The 18,655-nt window shown below is 46.0% G+C and overlaps 1 protein-coding gene across 3 annotated transcripts in view; it reads right to left on the bottom strand.

Moving 5' to 3' along the window:
* The window catches only part of LOC139047983 (uncharacterized), a 76,704-nt gene that overhangs the window by 47,699 nt on the left and 10,350 nt on the right, over positions 1 to 18,655 (bottom strand). For all 3 annotated transcript variants that reach the window (XM_070522221.1, XM_070522222.1, XM_070522220.1), the window contains 2 exons: positions 9,408 to 9,517; positions 8,814 to 8,915 (listed from right to left, as the gene is read on the bottom strand). In XM_070522221.1, coding sequence (XP_070378322.1) covers positions 8,814 to 8,915; positions 9,408 to 9,517 — 212 coding nt within the window. The remainder of the gene's footprint in view (positions 1 to 8,813; positions 8,916 to 9,407; positions 9,518 to 18,655) is intronic.

Genomic DNA, 18,655 nt, shown 5'->3' on the forward strand with positions numbered 1-18,655 from the left:
TTAAAGAAACTGCTCAAAGACGAATTGTTGATTGTTGGTGAGGAACTGGGCCTAGATGTACGCAAAGAAATGCTAAAAGCGGAATTATTGGAGATAATTTCCGAACAGGCCAGCGAGGAAGAAATTGAAATGGGGTTGAAACTTCTGAAAAAAAGAGAGAAACGGGACAGAGAAAGAGATGAACTGGAGAGAGAAGAACGGGAAAGAGAGAGAGAGGAATGCGATAAAGATCGCGACTTAAGGAAAATGCAACTTCAACTTGAAAGTAAACGTTTGGAGTTGTCTCAAGGAGGTGAATGGGCACTGGGACGATCAAGTGAGGCAGAATCATACCGCGTGGACAGGCTATTAAAGCCATTTGAGGTCGGGACCGACATAGGCTTGTCCCTAAGCAATTTTGAAAGGACTTGCGAGAAGATGAACTTTGGTCCGAGTACATGGCCACAGCGGTTGCTGTCTATGTTGCTGTGTGAGGCTGCAGAGGTAATCACCAGACTCAGTGCAGAAGATGCATATGATTATGTGAAGGTCAAGGCCAGTCTTCTGAAGAAATACCGCCTTTCAGCCGAAGCTTTTCGGCAAAGGTTTAGAAGCACAGGCATGAAAGATAGCGAGGGGTATCCGGAGTTCGCATACGGCGTAAAGGCCAACCTAGTCGAGTGGCCGAAAAGCGCGGAAGCGTACGACAGCAAAGACATGATCATTGAATGCATGTGTCTAGAGCAGTTTTCAAAAACATGCCCCAGACTGTGAAACTGTGGGTGCAAGACACAGGGAATATAAACACTGTGGAGAGGGCAGCAGAATTAGCCGAAGGGTACATAACGCGCGGAAAGTTGAACGCCAAGGACGGAAATTGGGATGGTCGAAATGGACCGCGGAAGCCATTTCCATTCAAAATGGGTTCGCAGACTGGGCGATCGGAGCCTGTAGACATGGAGAAAAAGCCCGCAGAAAAGAGCGAAGAGAAACTTAACGGGGAAACCGCAAAAAAGGAACAGAAAAGAAAATTCGAATCTTTTAGGCCGATCCGCTGTTATAAATGCCACAAACTGGGATATATAGCTGTAAACGTCGGGAAGCCCAGTGTAGTTTTTTCCTACGTAGAGGAAAATGACGAGAATATGGAACTGTTGAGCTCATATCTTTACGACCTGCAAGTGAATGGCATACCACGCAGGGTGCTAAGAGACAGTGCCGCCACGATGGACATTGTCCATCCGTCTTACGTGACGGTAGAAGTCTTCACCTGAGAAGTAGTATGGATAAAACAGGTTGTAGAAGAACACAACGCGTGTCTGCCCATGGCGAATGTCAAAATCAGCAGACCATTCGGGGAGCTAGAGACTGAAGCTGCAGTTTCCAAATTTTTGTCACTGTAGTACCCTTACATCTTTTCGAATCGTTCGAATCAGTTACTGCGTGACAAAAGGCTTAAATTGGGAGAGGGCATATTACAGGCATTGACCCGAGGGCAAGCTCGTAAAACTGCGTCGCTTTCGGCTGAATATGCATAAGCTGCTCCAGCGGAAGCAGAAAAAGGGATAACTTCAACACCCGAATCCGTGCTAGGCTCGAGGGACAAAAAAAAAGGAGTTGAGGAGTGCCTGCCAGCTGACCAGCTCAATGAGAGCGTAGCACTAGAGTGTCAAAGTTCAAGCCTGCAGGAAGAGCAAGCTGACGCAATCGCAAGCGAGACAAGGTCGCTATTATCACCGGCCTCAAATAACTTTGATCAGCTATTACGTGTGGATAGAGAGTCACTGGCAGCCAAGCAAAAGAATGATGACAGCTTAGCTAAATTACATCACACATCTAAAGAAGGCATTGCTAGGCGCAACGTGATGATAGAGGAGAGAGGAGGATTGTTGTATCGGCACTACAGAGATCGAAACGGTAGGATTTTTAATCAGGTAGTCGTACCTACTAAGTGTAGGGAGGACCTTTTGAGTCTGTCATGGAAATGGGTGGTCCGGCCACCTAGGCATAAACAAATCAAAGGAAAGATTGCTTATGGAATACTACTGGCCTGGCTGTTTCAAAGACGTAGAAAAGTTTGTTAGATCATGCGACTCCTGCCAGCGCTCGGGTAAACCAGGAGAGACGTGGAAGGCTCCACTAAAGGTAGTGCCCTTAATAACGGAACCTTTCAGACGACTTGTGATAGACCCGGTAGGGCCTCTACCGAAAACAAAATCGGGTTACTGGTACCTGTTTACCATGGTGTGTCCGGCTACAAAGTTTCTAGAAGCAATCCCTCTGAAAGAGCTCAGCTCCACCGAAGTAGTAGACGCGCTTTTGACAGTGTTTGCATGAGTTGGGTTTCCAGCCGAAATTCAGGCGGATCAAGGGTCAGTATTCACCAGTGCACTGACTTCCACATTCTTGCAAAAGTGCGGGGTAAAGTTAATACACAGTTCCGTCTATCACCCTCAGTCAAACACTGTAGAGAGGTGGCATTCAGTGCTTAAGCGAGTTTTGCGTGCGCTCTGTCATGAGCACAAGGAGGACTGGGAGAACTGCCTGCCGGCAAATTCGTTTGCTTTGTGAACGGTTCTACATGAAGCGACAGGGTTCTCACCAGCAGAACTAGTGTATGGGAGGACACTCCGTTCTCCACTAAGAATGTTAAGGGAGATGTGGGAGGAAAGAGGAGAGAGTCCTACAGTGGTTGAATACGTGTTAAATCTGCTGGAACGGCTAAGCGCAACCCAAGAACTAGTCGAATAGAACATGGGAGTAGCTCAAAAGAATACCAAATTCTATTACGACAAGAATGCGAGGCTTCGTACGTTTAACGCCGGAGACCAGGTATGATCCTCAAACCTTGAAGGAATAACAAGCTTGAAGTTCACTGGGACGGGCCCGTTAAAGTGTTGCACAAACTTTCAGATACGAACTATGATCCGAAAATGCCCGGTCGCAGGAAGGAGGTGAGCATATATCACTGCAATTTGATGAAGCCGTATATAGAGCGGAGCGGAGTCGTTAAGTATACCATGAAAGAGCAGGTTGGCACTAGTACCAAGTTTAAGGAGTATAGGGCGAACTCCAACTCAGAAATTGGTCTAGAAGAAGTAGTAAAACATTCGGTAAGCTCCCACGCTCTAAGACTAGAGCAACTAGATAAGGTAAAAGAGGTGTTAGGGGAATATCTCGACAGATTCAGCGATCGGCGAGGTAGAAACGAACTAATAACTCATGAAATAGAGCTGACATCGACCGAACCCGTAAGATCAAAGCCTTACAGGGTGTCTCCAAGACAGAGAGAAATTATGGAGGCAGACATACAGCGCATGCTAGAGTTGGGAGTTACTGAGCCCGCTGAGAGTGACTACACGTCATCGCTAATAGTTGTAGAAGCCCCTAACAAGGACCCTCGTCTGTGTGTTGACTACAGCAAGTTAAACGCCATCACTTGGGATCAGCTGCACCCGATACCCAACATTGAGGAACGAATTGAAAGAGTTAGCGCTGCTAAATACATTTCAAGTATACATCTCGTGCGGGGGTACTGGCAAGTTCCCCTTTCAGAAAGTGTCAGTCGCTATGCCGTATTAATCTCACCTGTAGGCACTTTTCCCGCTCTCGCACTCAGCTTCGGGCTGAAGAACGCACCGTGGAGCTTTTCAAGGTAATGGATATTGTCCTGAAATATTTGCAGGAGTTTGCCTTGCCATATCTTGATGATGTAGCGATTTTTTCGGATAGCTGGCAACAACACGTATCGCACCTCAAACAGGTGTTTTCGCCGTTGAGGGAAGCCGGCTTAACGATGAAAGCGGAAAAGTGTAGATTTCGTTGTTCACAGGTTACTTATTTGGGCTGTGTGGTCGGCCAGGGCACGAGACGACCGGCCGAGCTGAAAATAGCTACGATTGGGGAATTTTCTAAGCCGCGCACGAAAACAGACCTTCATTCATTTTTGGGACTTGTGGGGTACCATCAAAGGCACATTCCGAATTACTCGCAAATGGCAAGTCCATTAACAGATGTCCTCCGAAAGGGCGCACCAAGTAGTGTACACTGGGATATGGACAAAGAGAACGCTTTCCAAAGTTTGAGAACGCTATTGGTTTCTCGTCCTGTGCTTCGCGCACCAGACTACACAAAGGAATTCATAGTTCAATGCGACGCAAGCGACAGAGGTATGAGCGTGGTACTTAGTCAGGTAGGCGACTATAACGAGGAGCATCCTATCCTCTATGCCAGTCGTACACTGAATATAAGAGAGGAAGCCTACAGCGCTTCTGAGAAGGAATGCGTTTGTTTTGTTTGGGCCCAGAAGTTGTCGTGTTACTTGTACGGAGCGAAGTTCATCTTCGAGACTGACCACGGTCCCCTGACGTGGCTCAATCAAAAGGCTCCGATGGAGCCTCACTCTCCAAGAGTACAACTTCTCCGTTAGATATAAAAAAGGGAAAGTTGCATAGCAATGCGGATGGTTTGAGCAGGCTAAAGTGAATTGTGCGTTTGAGGGTCCCGCCTAAATTTTAGGGTTATTATTGTTTATTTTGTTAAGCCAAGAAGATAACCTCTCATTTAGCAAGATTTCCTCCATGATTGCCGAATCTGTCAGCACGAAATTGCTTCAAAAATTGGCATAGCGAAATGCAGCATTTTTGTTTCTGCACTTATGTTTTCTTTGAAGCCTAGTGGGTCTAAAGTGAGAGCCAAGGTACGTCATCTCGGCGCAGAGCCGTGTTGTGGGGTTCGTTTTGCAGTTGCCTGTTCTTGTTGGATGTTTTGGGGTGGTGACATCATTACACAAGTGGAACACGCGTTCAATTTACTAAACTTAAATCAGCACAGGGACATGATGAAAAAAAAGAATACGCAAACTGAAAGTAGATGTTGCAAAGCCTCGCGGAAGGCGTGGTGGTCACACACAACACCAACTCTGGAGCGACGCGCGACACAAAGCGCACCACGTGGGGATTTCCAGCACTCGCGAAATAATAAAAAAATACACAACACAAATGAAAAATACACGCGACAATAAACGCGGCAAGCACTACACTGACAGAGGATACAAAAATGAACCCGCGATGAATAGGTAAACAAAACATGAAACGCAATAAAAAAAAAAGAGTCCGGCGGAAAGTCGTGAGAGCAGGTTGGAACACGATGCTTATCAGTGGCGTGCTCGCTGAGATCCCGATCTGAAGAAGCGTCGGGCTGCTGGGACCTCGCTGCCGAAGATCTTGACAGACTCGCACCGTCTGTGGGTCTGCTGGCGAAGACTTCGGCCTGGGAGTTTCAGCCTGCCAACCACCTATTCAGCTGTCTCTCGGCGCATGACCACGCCGCTCCATCTTCCAAACTGCTCTGCTTGCTCGCCGGAGCCACCTCGTCATGCTCTGGCGACCCACGTGACCAACTGGTCTCGCGAGCTATCCACACACTTGGTTTGAGCAGGCTTTTGTAACGAAAAAAAAAGAAACCTTTGAAAGTTTCACCCCCTTTTAGAGGGTTTTTTTTTTCGTTACAGAAACCGGCACAAACCAAGTGTGCGGATACCTTGTTCTGTGCGCATGTACCTTGTCTCCGTTATCACATTTTCTTATGCATAGTGACTTCACCTTAGGCCGAAGCATTGAGATACGTGGCGATAGTAGACTATGTTCGATGACCAGATCTTGTTCTTACTGTTTCTGCGGATCTAGTAACGTGTTCTTAAACGTTTGCGGTATCTTGTTTTTGGTTTATTATGTGTGACCTTATCTGTGCGAACTGTAATGCTACGTGGTGAGCCTTCTTGCGCATAAATAGGCCGGTTTTGGTGGAAATAAAACCAGTTGTTAGGTAGCGCTTGTGCTGTGGTTTGTGTTTCTTTGTATTCGTCGTAGTCGCGCTGCGCCTTTTGAATGTAACACACACACAGAGACAGCACTGTCTTCGCGTGTCTGCTTCTTTCTATGTCCTTTTCAATCGCACTTACCTATTCCATCATCAATTCAAACGAACTAGTCCGTCAACGTGTTTTAACTAATTTCGCTAGCAAGGTGTCACGCACGCACAGGTAAGCATGAACACCTCTCGCTCCATGACAGCGGAAGCTATTTGTGAAAACGCTGGAGTTGGGAATCGCAGAAGAATCAGCGACCAATTGACCTTCGTGCATCTGTCGCATCAACGCGGACGAAACGTCGCGAGGACATCGCATACGAAGCTACCGGCACTGCTGGAACTCTGCAAACATCGCAGATCGCTTCGAAGATGAGGGCCGCGCGGGCTTGCACTTTGGCCACGTCGCACATTGCTTTCAAGACACACAAGCGCCGGCCACGCGTCCCTACGGCATCCGCCAAAGGCGTCAGCTACAGCGTCCGCGATTCGCGTGGCTGACGCCGTAGTAAGCGCCGCAATGTCTCCACTCTGTACACAGTGGCGGGCGAGGAGGACATGGAGACACCGCGGCAGCCGCCGAAGGACCTGAATCCCTCACCTGAATCCCTTGCCTCACGTGCCACAGGAGAGGGCAAGCATCTGGGCTGCGTTGCTCGCTCGTGCACGCGAAAGTGAACCGTGGTCGCCGGCTCACCCTCCCACGCTTTCAGTCATACGGAACGTCACGGCGACGGCGACGGCAGAAATGGAACTGGAGTGTCCATATTACCACATGCGTACTGCGTGATATTTGTAGACGATGCACGCGGGCGCCCTGACGAAGACGACGAATGCTCTCAGGCTCCCGAGTTGTCAGCTGAACTGGCCAGCCCTGTTGTTATCCTATGTAAATGTACTTTGCCAATAGTATCGAGTACTCAATCCTCCGTTCGCATAACAATATATTTGCTGTCGCAATGAAAGGACCGTCTGGCAGCTCGTAACTTGCGTAGAGATAGCGCAAATGTTAGTTGCTTGTGTACGTAGACGCGATTCTCGAGCTAAAGAAACTAGTCGGCGGAGCTTCTGGATGACTTCGGTTGGCCATGCAACCTGGGACGGTTCCAGCACCGAGTAGACGTAAGCCCGGTTTTTTGAGGCCGGCCGGCCATGGCACCGCGGGATCCCTGAAAAGGACGACACCGCGGCCACTCAGGATGAGCGCGCCAGCGTGTTCGATTTAAGCAGTAAATGCCCGTGAACCATTCTTCTTCTTCGCCGACTCTGGAGGCGACAGCCGCGTAGCTACGAGGGGAACAACGAGGCGGAAGGAAGAAGCTTCATCCGTGCGTGTCCTAGCTCCCTTCTTATTCATTTCTTACCCGCCGTGGTTTCTCAGTGTTGGGCACGAGGTCACGAGATCGAATCCCGGCCATGGCAGCCGTATTTCGATGGGGGCGAAATGCGAAAATACCCGTGTACTTAGATTTAAGTGCACGTTAAAGGAGCCCAGGTGGTCGAAATTTCCGAAGTCCTCCACTATGGCATGCCTCAGAATCAGAAAGCGGTTTTGGCACGTAAAACTGCATATTTTTTTTATTTATTTCTTCCCTATGTAAAATTGGGCGCAACGTAATCATGGACCAGTGATCAGGATACATTTTTTATGTATCGCAGTATACGTTGTGACAACAACGTCCCGCAACAAAATGTTCAAACTTAAAATGACCGGATATCAGCGCTTTTCTAGAGGCAACGAACGAGCTTAGAATTCGTAGAGCTCGCTAAAGTTACTTATTATCTTTCCCGCTGGCCAGATTGTGTTGCCGATCGCGTTGCTTTGCGACGCCGCGGATAGCTCAACAAATTTCGCGGGTATCACGATGCCTTTTTCTTTGGCAATGTCGAAAAAAAAATATTTGGGGGCTTTAACATTTCAAAACAAAGACTAGATTATCAAGCACGCGGTAGTGGGGAACTCGGTGTAAATTTGGACCCCCGGGGATTTCTTAACGTGCACGCGATGTGTGGTACAGCGGCGCTTTCTGATTTCGCCCACAAAGAAACGAGGCCACCGCGGCCGTCGCTTCAGTCTGCACCCTCGGGGTCAGCAACGCAACGTGACACCTACTCCGTCGCAACGACGGGTAATGTCACCAAACATATAACCGACAGAGCACAGGGCGTGACAGCTATTATGAATATCATTTTACTCCTTTACACTAGCCCGGAATATACCATATAGGGATGGCCCCTCACGCCCCCATCCCACTTCCATCTTTGCGTGTCAATGCGTAAAGGATATAATAATATTTTTTGGGGGTTTTACGTGCCAAAACCACTTTCTGATTATGAGGCACGCCGTAGTGGAGGACTCCGGAAATTTAGACCACCTGGGGTTCTTTAACGTGCACCTAAATCTAAGCACACGGGTGTTTTCGCATTTCGCCCCCATCGAAATGCGGCCGCCGTGGCAATGCGTAAAGGAATTGAAGGCGTGACTGTTTTTTTAGACTCTTTGAGCTTAGTTTGATACGTGATAGCTTCCCCTAATACTTGAATGAGCAAGACGTGTCACATACCGCGGAATGCACAGCGGCAGGTCACCGTTCTTGCATACAAACATGTCAGCGCCTCGACGGGCCCAGATAAACTGCCTCGTTCGAATTTCATTACACTCAGCTACGTGGTATGCTTTGTAACAGCCCCCCCCCCCCCCAAAAAAAAAGAACACACAAATAAGGATGAGAAAATAACGAATTGTTCACGCGCACCTCAGGCTGCGAATCAACTATTGGCGTTTTTTTTCTTTTGTAGTAACTGAAATTAGCTGTTTTTTTTTAAATTAGCTGTTTAAGCTTGTCTAACCTAAGCTTAAACACAGCGTTTGATGCTTCACGAGTGTGAAACGCCAGCGGTGACCCTATAGAGAACAACTGCAACAAGAACCGAAGGCGTGAAGTAAAAAAAAATAAGCTACTCACCCGGTTTATTGGCGGTGTTTCCAGAGCTACCACCAGTGTAGCCTCCGTCGCTGCCGCCTTTGTCACCGCCTGAGCTAGCGTCGCCTTCGCCCGTCACAGTGTCTGGATGTGTGCACAAATGCAATAACATCGAATCAGTACAACTTGAGCCATTTATGCAACACAGACCACTTGGATAGAGCTACACGATGTAAAAATCATCGGCTGGTAAAATTTTGTCTCCAATTTCTCCCCGATACATCAGCTTTCGTATCCCATGTGATTATTCGAGATATAAAACTAGAAACATGGGATTAGCTCGCTCACTCACTCACTCACTCACTCACTCACTCATCTCTCACTCACTCACTCACTCACTCACTCACTCACTCACTCACTCACTCACTCACTCACTCACTCACTCACTCACTCACTCACTCACTCACTCACTCACTCACTCACTCACTCAATCAATCAATCAATCAATCAATCAATCAATCAATCAATCAATCAATCAATCAATCAATCAATCAATCAATCAATCAATCAATCAATCAATCAATCAATCAAGAGATCAATCCGCTACTGTGTGCTGCGTTTGAAGAAACTCCGTACCGCTTGTCCCACCGGAGGATGTCACGAAATAAATAAGGATGGCCCCCAGGAGCAGCAGGATCACCACCACTGCAATAATGGGAGCCTTCGACCCCCCTTCGCCTCCAGGCCTGCGAAGCGTTAAAGAAACAGTGGTGAGGATTGAACAAGACGGACTGGTGGGCTACATGGTATGGTATTATTTACACGATCGCGCAGACGCACATGGACGTGTAAGCACAGCGCTGTGTCCCGTCCTTTGTGTAAAAAAGGTGAAGAATCAGTCGGATTCTATTTGCTCTGTTAAGATGGGTCTTACAGTCGGACGGAAACCTATTTGACACGTATACTGCACGTTGCTGGAATTGTCCTCGTCTTCCGACAGTGGACCAGATAGAAGCGCTAGGAACATCGGATTATAACCTTACTGGAGGCGCGGACTACGCCACAACCTGATGGAGACGCGTTAGGAACTGTACATTTCCTTTGACAGCTCAATACGTACGATCAGCAATACGATCAGCAGGTCGTGTGGTGACCTCTTGTTTTATTTCGTTGTTATTTTTGAGCATGACCCTGACCTGTGAACCTCATCCAATAGTTTGGCCACTAAACCATCCATAAGATGAAACTGCATTCTGGCTGCATTAAGAAGCTTTGGTTTGAAGCCAACTGACTTTTTCTTCAAGTACATGTAAAATGCCGGAATATTCCGAGTATTCCTAACAGCGAAAGAGAGTGGAATAAAATTTGGTGCGTTTAAGAAAACAATTCTAATTCTACTACATGTAGCAAGCAGAGTTAAGATTGGGGGCTACGATTCTCTGGCTAGATTCGTCGAAAATTGACTCGTTAAAAAAGCTTAAGCGATAAATGTTTATTTTAAATGCGCAACTCCTCACTAAACGCAACCGTCACCGTTTGGTAAATTGCATGTGCTGAAGCGGGGAGATGTGATGCAAAATGAGCTCACAGCTAACGTGAAGTTGCCCTCCACGTTAGCTGTGAACCGAAACTCCTGAATTATTGGTGTACCTGAAGAGTGAATGCAATGTAGATTAATTTTTAAAGCTTTAGGATATATTTGTATACTCATAGTTATGTTTTTATGGTATATTATCAACAGTTACTGAAAAAGAAGACTGAAGGCATTATTAAAAATTGTGGCAGAACTCATCTCTCGATGATTGTCGACCGTAATGCGATTATCCTTAAAGCCATAAAGCGACACGCCATATCTGTTATAGCACGTGTATTGAGTATACCTAATAGTCTTTCTGGGACTTCCTTGATTCGGTTACGCGCTACATACACTGTTTCCAGTATTGGCCCAATTTACTATTACTGACCCTTCCCAAGGTAGACCATGAACATGAGCATATGAACATGACGCCGACTTTCTGGCGATAACGGAACGACGACAGAAGAACGACATCGACGAAACTGCGAAGGTGCTATTACAATGATGACCAGTGGATAAAGAGATGACTATTCTGAAATGAAGACCTTAGAACGACGATGGCAGCGTGAATAGGACGGAATCACGAAAGTGGGATGAAGATTAGTGTATGACGACGATCGCATGGTGCTGACTCTATTACGAAGACTATATGATGACGTATGGGAAACGATTACCGTACGACTACGACAGCATGACGAAGCTTGAATAATGACGATGGAAAGACCACGGCGGCTTGACAGCGACTCTCCTGTGCGAGGACAAGATGATGACGATAACAGGAGAAACTGTGCTATAGTCAGGACTGAACGACGAAAACATGATTACAATAGGACAACGACGAACTAATGACGCCGATAGGACGACAAAGGCGGTATTACGATCACTGCACAATGACAATGGGATGGCGTTATCGAAATGATGACGTTGGTAAGATGACAGAATAATGAGAATGGCATAACAACAATGGTATGACAACTGCTGACGATGAAGGTATGACAAAAGCTGGTAAACATTGCTAAAAGGGTGATGAATAAACGATCACTACGGCATCGCACAGTGGTGTCACAACGAATGAATGGCGACTAGCGTGTGAAGACGAAAGACTGAGAGCATGGCATGACAACTAATGGGGAAAATGGCATGACGACAAGGTGTAGAACGACGATGGAGTGACAAGGGCTGTGCGACGACGATTGTACGGAAAAGATGGCATGACGACGGCGCCGTGAGGAAGCCGGCATGGGAATGGGATGAAGCAAAGCAGTGACGATCTTGGGATCACTAGGATGGTATCATCATGGCGGAATCATAACGATTGCGTTAACGATTGCATGACGATGACGACATGACGAGAGTCAGAAGAGAAATCTGGAGTGAGGACGCTGTAAAGGCTGTGAAGGCATCATGGCCACGACCGCGTAAGAAGTGTGCCAAGCTATTCGACAACTTGGGACGCCGGGAGGGCTGAAAGACGTGACGAACACGTATGGCAAGTATAGGCTGACGTGACTGCGATGACGATTATGAAATGTCCAAGGCATCATCAAAATAAAAATATGGCAAAGAATGCACGACGTATGTGTGCCGACGTTGTCGTAACCGCGAGGGCAGGACGAAAGTCGGATGATGAAGCTATATCGACGGCAATGAAACGACGAGGATGGCATCAGGACCATGAGTGCATAGCTATAGCAGTAGAAGGTGTTAGACAACTGGGCGACTGGATTAGCTTAAAAGGCGATACGACGAGGACCTGATGAGTCGGACAACGAAACTTGAACGCTGACGATGCAACGATCACGATAGCGTCACGTCCACGGCCAAGTGCCGTCTCGACCTTTTGCAGCGGGACAAAGCAGCCCGTGGTATTCGATGCTATCACCGCCGTCTAATGATGGTGCTAAACGTTTTGCGCATGTTCGGTGAGTGCAGCGTAATTAAAACGGTGTGGGCATAGCACCACTGCATCGCGCTTGTCGTCTGCTACGCAGAGTGTACGTGGCCGACAAACAAAGCATTAGGCTTTCGAAGGCGTATAACGTGGCGTCTGAAGGAAGCCATCGTGGTACACCGATTTGTTTTCCCGCTGCAGGTTACCATAGAGAATTTGTTTGTAAAGAGTTGAGAAATCTGAGGGCACACGTAAGCTTCGTGCCTGTTGTATACAAGTAACTCTTGTATAGAATAATAGAATTGGTTACGGCCGAAGAATGTTTCACAAGTATCCCGAAGGCTGCAGCTATTAAGGTTGTAATTGTGAGCAAATTATTTAGTGAAAAATGAACGAAATGAAAAAAAGGGGATGTGTTGCTTCTTTCATGCTCCCTGTTTCTCTCTCTCTTTCTTTTTAGTATTGTTGTATAAATATATTTGAGGGCAGAAATGACAGCGAACTATTCCGTGGTAGTTAGCCACGGTCATCTGATTGACGAGCGAGCTTGATCTCGCAGCTGCGTTGTGTAGCTTATGTGTTAACTGCTACTCGCACTGAAGGAAAGAAAAACGTATAACAGATGACATGCGGCCGTTCCGATTACGTAATGCGCACGAAGGGTGCCTACTCTCGTCACACATGGGCACAGCCATTACGCAGCGCCACAAGGTTGCGTTTGTAATAATGAAAACCAGGCGCTCGAGTGTTCATGCTCAAGAAGATCAAGATACTACCTGCTGACCCGAGCTAGCGGACAACATGGACCACTGGGAACGGCTTTGGATGGATGGATGGATGGATGGATTCAAAAGCTATGAGTAGGCAAAGGATAATAATCACACGATAATATGCGGCAATGCATCACGCTTTTCCTTCGCAAGTGAACTCTGTCATAAGCTGACTTCAATAGGTAATAATCAGGGGCGTAGCCAGTGGGGGGGGGGAAGGGAGGGGGCTTATGGGGCTTCAGCCAACCCCCCCTCCCCCTTCGAAATTTTTTCGCGCTGTCCATGCACGGCCTACCAAAGCAGCCTCCGGCGTCCTGGATTTTGTCTAGAATGTACTTTTCACGCTAGAAAAGACATTTCACCGTGAACATTGCGAACTCGGGCTGGATTTCGTGGCAATGCTCATGCACCTGGAGTCACATAACGCAAGGAGCCCCATCCGAGCACCAAATTTCAAGGGCCTTTTGATGGCGAACGAACTCACCGCGGCAAGTCGCGGAGGCCGCGGCATCTACGAAGCACATGAATGTCAATTCCGAAACTTTATGCGTATAAATTCTCATAAACTTTTGATGCGAAAGGTGGATTGACATTTCCAAAGTTGTGCTTCACATTTTCAATTGCGCAACATTGCAGCTTTAATGTAGTGATAAACATTTGAATCCAAAGATGCATTGACTTTTCTAAAGTCCTACATCGGAACATACAACGAGACAAGCCTAATCAACACACTATCCGGCAAAATAAACGAATAAAGAACCAATCAGTAAACCAATCAATCAAGCTGGCATAGCACGCAGCGAGGTCCAATGAGACGAAGTGTTGTGGTGGTTCGTTCGTGCCATCATGTCAAATAAAAAATATATCAACATTTTTTCCCCTACACCAGATCATCCATGTCGAGACACTATAGCCAGCCAAAGTAACTACGTTCCTGTTTATTTTTTCTACTTTGACTTTGAGAGGATAGGGAGTGGAATGGGTGAGCCGACGACGGTGGCTAAGTCTTGTGTGAGCAAAGGAGAAAAGCGGGGAGCAAGCGCGCCGCCTTCCGTCGCGCGCGATACATCGGGGAGACTGGATGGAATGGGGGCGGGATCTAAGATTCTGTGAATATGTGATTGCGCAACATGTTCATTTGCGTTGTCTGACGCATTACATACAGTGACTTTTTTTTAGATACGTGGATTTATTGGATACTTATGCCCATACTTATATATGTTGTTGCCAGGTCTTGTTTATACGTGCAGTGAACTTTGTTTCTGGTGGCACTTTTTTGCCCTTTATCAAGCTGTATCTTCGCATTTGTATATATATTCAATTGTATCTTTGCATTTATAATGTACGAGGGCGATTGAAATGAAAGTTAGCTAGCCACCCCGCCCGATAACGGTTGGATTCATTCTCTGCGAGGCATGCGCGTAGCACACAGGCATCTCTCATTTACAAAAGTGACACGCAGGTGTGAGGATGAATGTTCTTTAATGCTCTAATAAACTGGGTTGAACATGGTTGCGTGACGTAATAGATGCTCCAGAAGTTCAGCAGCGTGGTGCCACGAGGTTTTTGACAGCTGAAGGTATTTCCCAAAAATAAATTTGTCGCCGTATGGCTGCCCTGTTCGTTGAACATTTCGTTTCTTTGGCCACGGTGAAGCGTTGGAGTAAACGGTTCAAAGAAGGACATGAAAGTTGCAAAGACAATCCAAGACCGGGCCAAAGCCATCGTGCAATCACCCCCAACAAAATTCCAAAGCTTGATGATCTGATGAGACAAGAACGGAGCCTAAGCACCGATGAACTGGCAGAGCGTTTGGACATCGGTCACGGTTCGGTTCACGCCATAATTCATGAAAACCTCGGTTATCGGCTCTTGTGTGCGCAATGGATGCCCAATATTTTGAACCACCGCCAGAAGGCGGAGAAGATCGGCGCTACCTTGACTCATCTGATCCGGTATCATAATGAGGGTGACGACTTATTGTCAGCAACTGTGATCCGGGACAAAGGATGGTGCCACTACTTCGAACCTGAAAAACGACGGCAAAGCTTACAGTGGAAACATTCGAATTCACCACCCCCAGAGAACGCAAAGAAGGCCATTACCGCCGGAAAGGTGGTGAGTTTTTTTTTTGACCGTCAGGGGACATTACAGATAGAATTTGCTAAGTCTTGAGAGACTATCAAATATTTCCGCTATTGTGAAAGTACTGATCGGCTGCGAATCTCAATCAAGAACACACAACGTGGAAAATTGACGAATGGGGTCATCTTGTTCCACTACGATGCCCGTCCCCACGTCGCTGATGTGGTTCATATAAAAATGGCAACGCTCCAGTAGGAAGCGCTGCAACATCCGCCACACAGCTCATACCTGTCGCCTTGCGACTTCCAAGTGCTGGGGCAGCTGCAAAAACAACTCAAGGGAACCAGATTCATGTCGGACTACGACGTGAAAGAGTCAGTTGCCGGCTTTTTGAAGCAGCAACCCAAGGAGCGTTATGAGACAGGAATCACGCAACTCGCTAGTCAATGGAAGAAATGTCTAAATGCTCATGAAGACTTTACTTTAAATTACCCCGTTTGCCATGTATTCCCACTGGCTCATTTTCATTTGACTCGCACTCGTATATTTTGTAGAACTCCCGCTTTTTATACGTGCTCTGTGTTGCGACTATAATTTCGATGCAATTACTCACGACACACGACCGGACACACGACTGCTCCTGCGTAATGCATTCGAACAAATGACAGCGTCATTGAGATTTTTCACTGGCCGTTTCATATGTACAAGAATGTGAACAAGGTTATTGAATGACAAAGTTTCATTAACACATTTGTCATCAACTTGTTCATTTCATGGCCTTCACATTTTTCATATCAGCGGCATGGTACTGCTCTGCTGGTTTCAAAGTGATGTAGTTTTAAGGTTCGTGTGATATTTTCTTTACTTATAAAATATACAAAAACATGGAAGCAATGATATAAGGTATTTTACGCTCAATTTTTGGCGCGTATACGAGTCTATTCTGTTATGAAAAAATGCATATTTTACTTCTTTCGACAGTGTGTAGCGCTCAAGAATTCGTTTGCAGCATCTTTGGCAATAGCAATGCAGTTATTATTCGTGTATTTGAGAACTCGACAAATTGCTTAAGAGGAAGCTTTAGCTCGGGCCTAACTCTGACGTGGCCTATTCAAATACATGTAAAACGCAGAAACACTTTTCTGAGATAACTCTTCGATCGCCGTTCTTGAAATTTGTTGCACTTGAGAGAGAAAGATAAGTTCTAGTGTCTGTTGGAAGCGGAATTACGATTTAGGGTCTGAATTTTGTTTAAATGTCTTAAAAATTCGAGACTTCGATAAGAATAGAAGCACGAGGTTTAAAGCTAATGGCTCTGCATCAAGAACAGATATCGCGGTTTTGTAAACGGCATTTATTATAACAGTCAAAGGGGACAAATTTGATATGTCAATTACATGAACTGGTTACGTTGTGTACAAGGGTTCTGCAAAAGCCGTATTTCCATAATACTAAATTTTTTGAGATTTATGTGCAACATATCAATTTTGTCCGCTGTAGATGTACTATTGGATGCACTTCGCAGAATTGCGATATTATTTTTATTGTTGAATTAGAGAGTGTTAAAGTTGATTGCTTCGTTTTCTGAAAATTTGTGATTTTTTTCCAAATTTCAATAAAGAACTGGCAACCTAAATGAAGAAATCGAAACTAAAAGTGAATATAATTGAAGTTTTTATTTTAAATGCAACAAACTTGTTCAAATTTGGTCTAGTGGTTGTCGAGAAAAACGTATTATCATGTATCTAGATAAGTACCGGAGCTTAAGCTTGTTAAGCTGCAATGTCAGCCCCCCCCCCCCCCCCCCCCTGAACGAAATTTCTGGCTACGCCACTGTATCCACTGTAGGTCGAAAGCCTCTCCAATCGATGGAAAAACAACCCTTGCGATGCGAGAGCTGACGTTAGTGCACAGGCAGGACGAAGGCCCCTAAAGTTCTGTACATCGGCGCCGAGTCGTATGCTTGGCGTCTACTAGCCACCCTGCGGTCTCTGTAATGCTCGCAGTCACTTTCGCATACAGGGTGCGATCGCTAGCGTTGGTGAGGAATGCGTTTTTTTCGATAAACTGGCTTCGTACTAGCGCTCTTCCTGAATTCATTCCTGGCCCAACCGGACACATCTGATGTTCCGGCCCAGAAATAAGAAATGTGTTCGAACATGAAGGTTTCAAAGCACGTTTTTTTTGTGAGGACCTCCTGGTCAACCTAAATTACATGTAATTTTCTCGATGTCACTTCCCTTTTATTGCCTCTACAAAAACTACACAGTCCCAGTAATTAATCAATACGCGTTCCTCAAGACAACATTGATAGAAAGTATGACTTACGCTACCCCACCTGAAAAGAACAAAAAAGAAAGTTATTTTCACGTTCAGCAAAATTTTTGGGCAAGAAGCACCGAGGCGAAGTCAGACTATGAACATTCGCTTTCGGGAGCTATTTCTAACAACGTGAACTTCTAATGCCAACACAACACTCCATACGGTTGCAAACGCACAAGATATATATATATATATATATATATATATATATATATATATATATATATATATATATATATATATATATATATATATATAGTGCGGGGGAGCAGGTCGCGAGATTTTCCTCATTCATGTTTGCACACAATCACAAACCAGACTATTTTTTGTCTACTGGCACACCTTGGCGTTAGGAAATCTTTGTGTAATTACACTAAAAAATTTATACGCTCTCGTGTGTGAATTTGTGAATTTGTGAAGGTCAAACTTTCAAAGGTTACTTAACAACAATTGTTTCTGGAAGTGAAACAAACTTGACTCGCCATTCCGGCCCTGCGAAAGTGGATGTGCAGCGAAGCTGTTGAAAACTACCACTACAACTGATGAGGGGGATGCACAGTACCTTATTGCTTTAGAGTACTGGCAGTATTGGTAATTTGTATCCATGGTTGTAACGCGAGTAACAATAACTTTGACAGCGCGGCACTGCACATAGTGGGGCTATAACGATATCAGTTGCTAGGCTGGTTCGTTTATATATGCAAGTCTAGGGACGTCACTCCCTTCGTCGTAAGCTGCCGTCACCGCAGGAGCTTGCGCAACAGCAATCTTTAACAGGAAACGTATGCGTGAACCGCTACGTGCTTCATATGGTTATCAATGACGACTTAACATCAATCATGTGGTTCCGATGCTTGTTTTGTGCTCGTTCTTTATTGAAATGTATGCTGTTCTGTATGTGGTATGCGCGAATCCAAGTAGTATACGTAATATTTGCGTCACTTTGCTGAGTGCTTCAGGCATCTGCCTTACGCGGGTACGAGCCACTGTTCCTGGTGCTTCACTGCCTCAGAGATCGACCCACATGCTTGACAACGGACTCGGACGAAAACAGTGGTATGTGCGTTTGAAGTGCCTCTAACCATGCATGCTTTGGTGGACCGTGTGAAAGTTTACTGCTACACTTAGGAGAAAACTTTAGCTAGGGGCTCAACTTCGGTGTATCTATTCATATTCGTGTAAAGCAAAGAAATATTCTCATTAAGATTCCCTGGTGAAAAATCAATAGGATTTGTTGCAC

This window comes from Dermacentor albipictus, chromosome 7 (genome assembly GCF_038994185.2).
Source record: "Dermacentor albipictus isolate Rhodes 1998 colony chromosome 7, USDA_Dalb.pri_finalv2, whole genome shotgun sequence".
NCBI classification, from domain to species: domain Eukaryota; kingdom Metazoa; phylum Arthropoda; class Arachnida; order Ixodida; family Ixodidae; genus Dermacentor; species Dermacentor albipictus.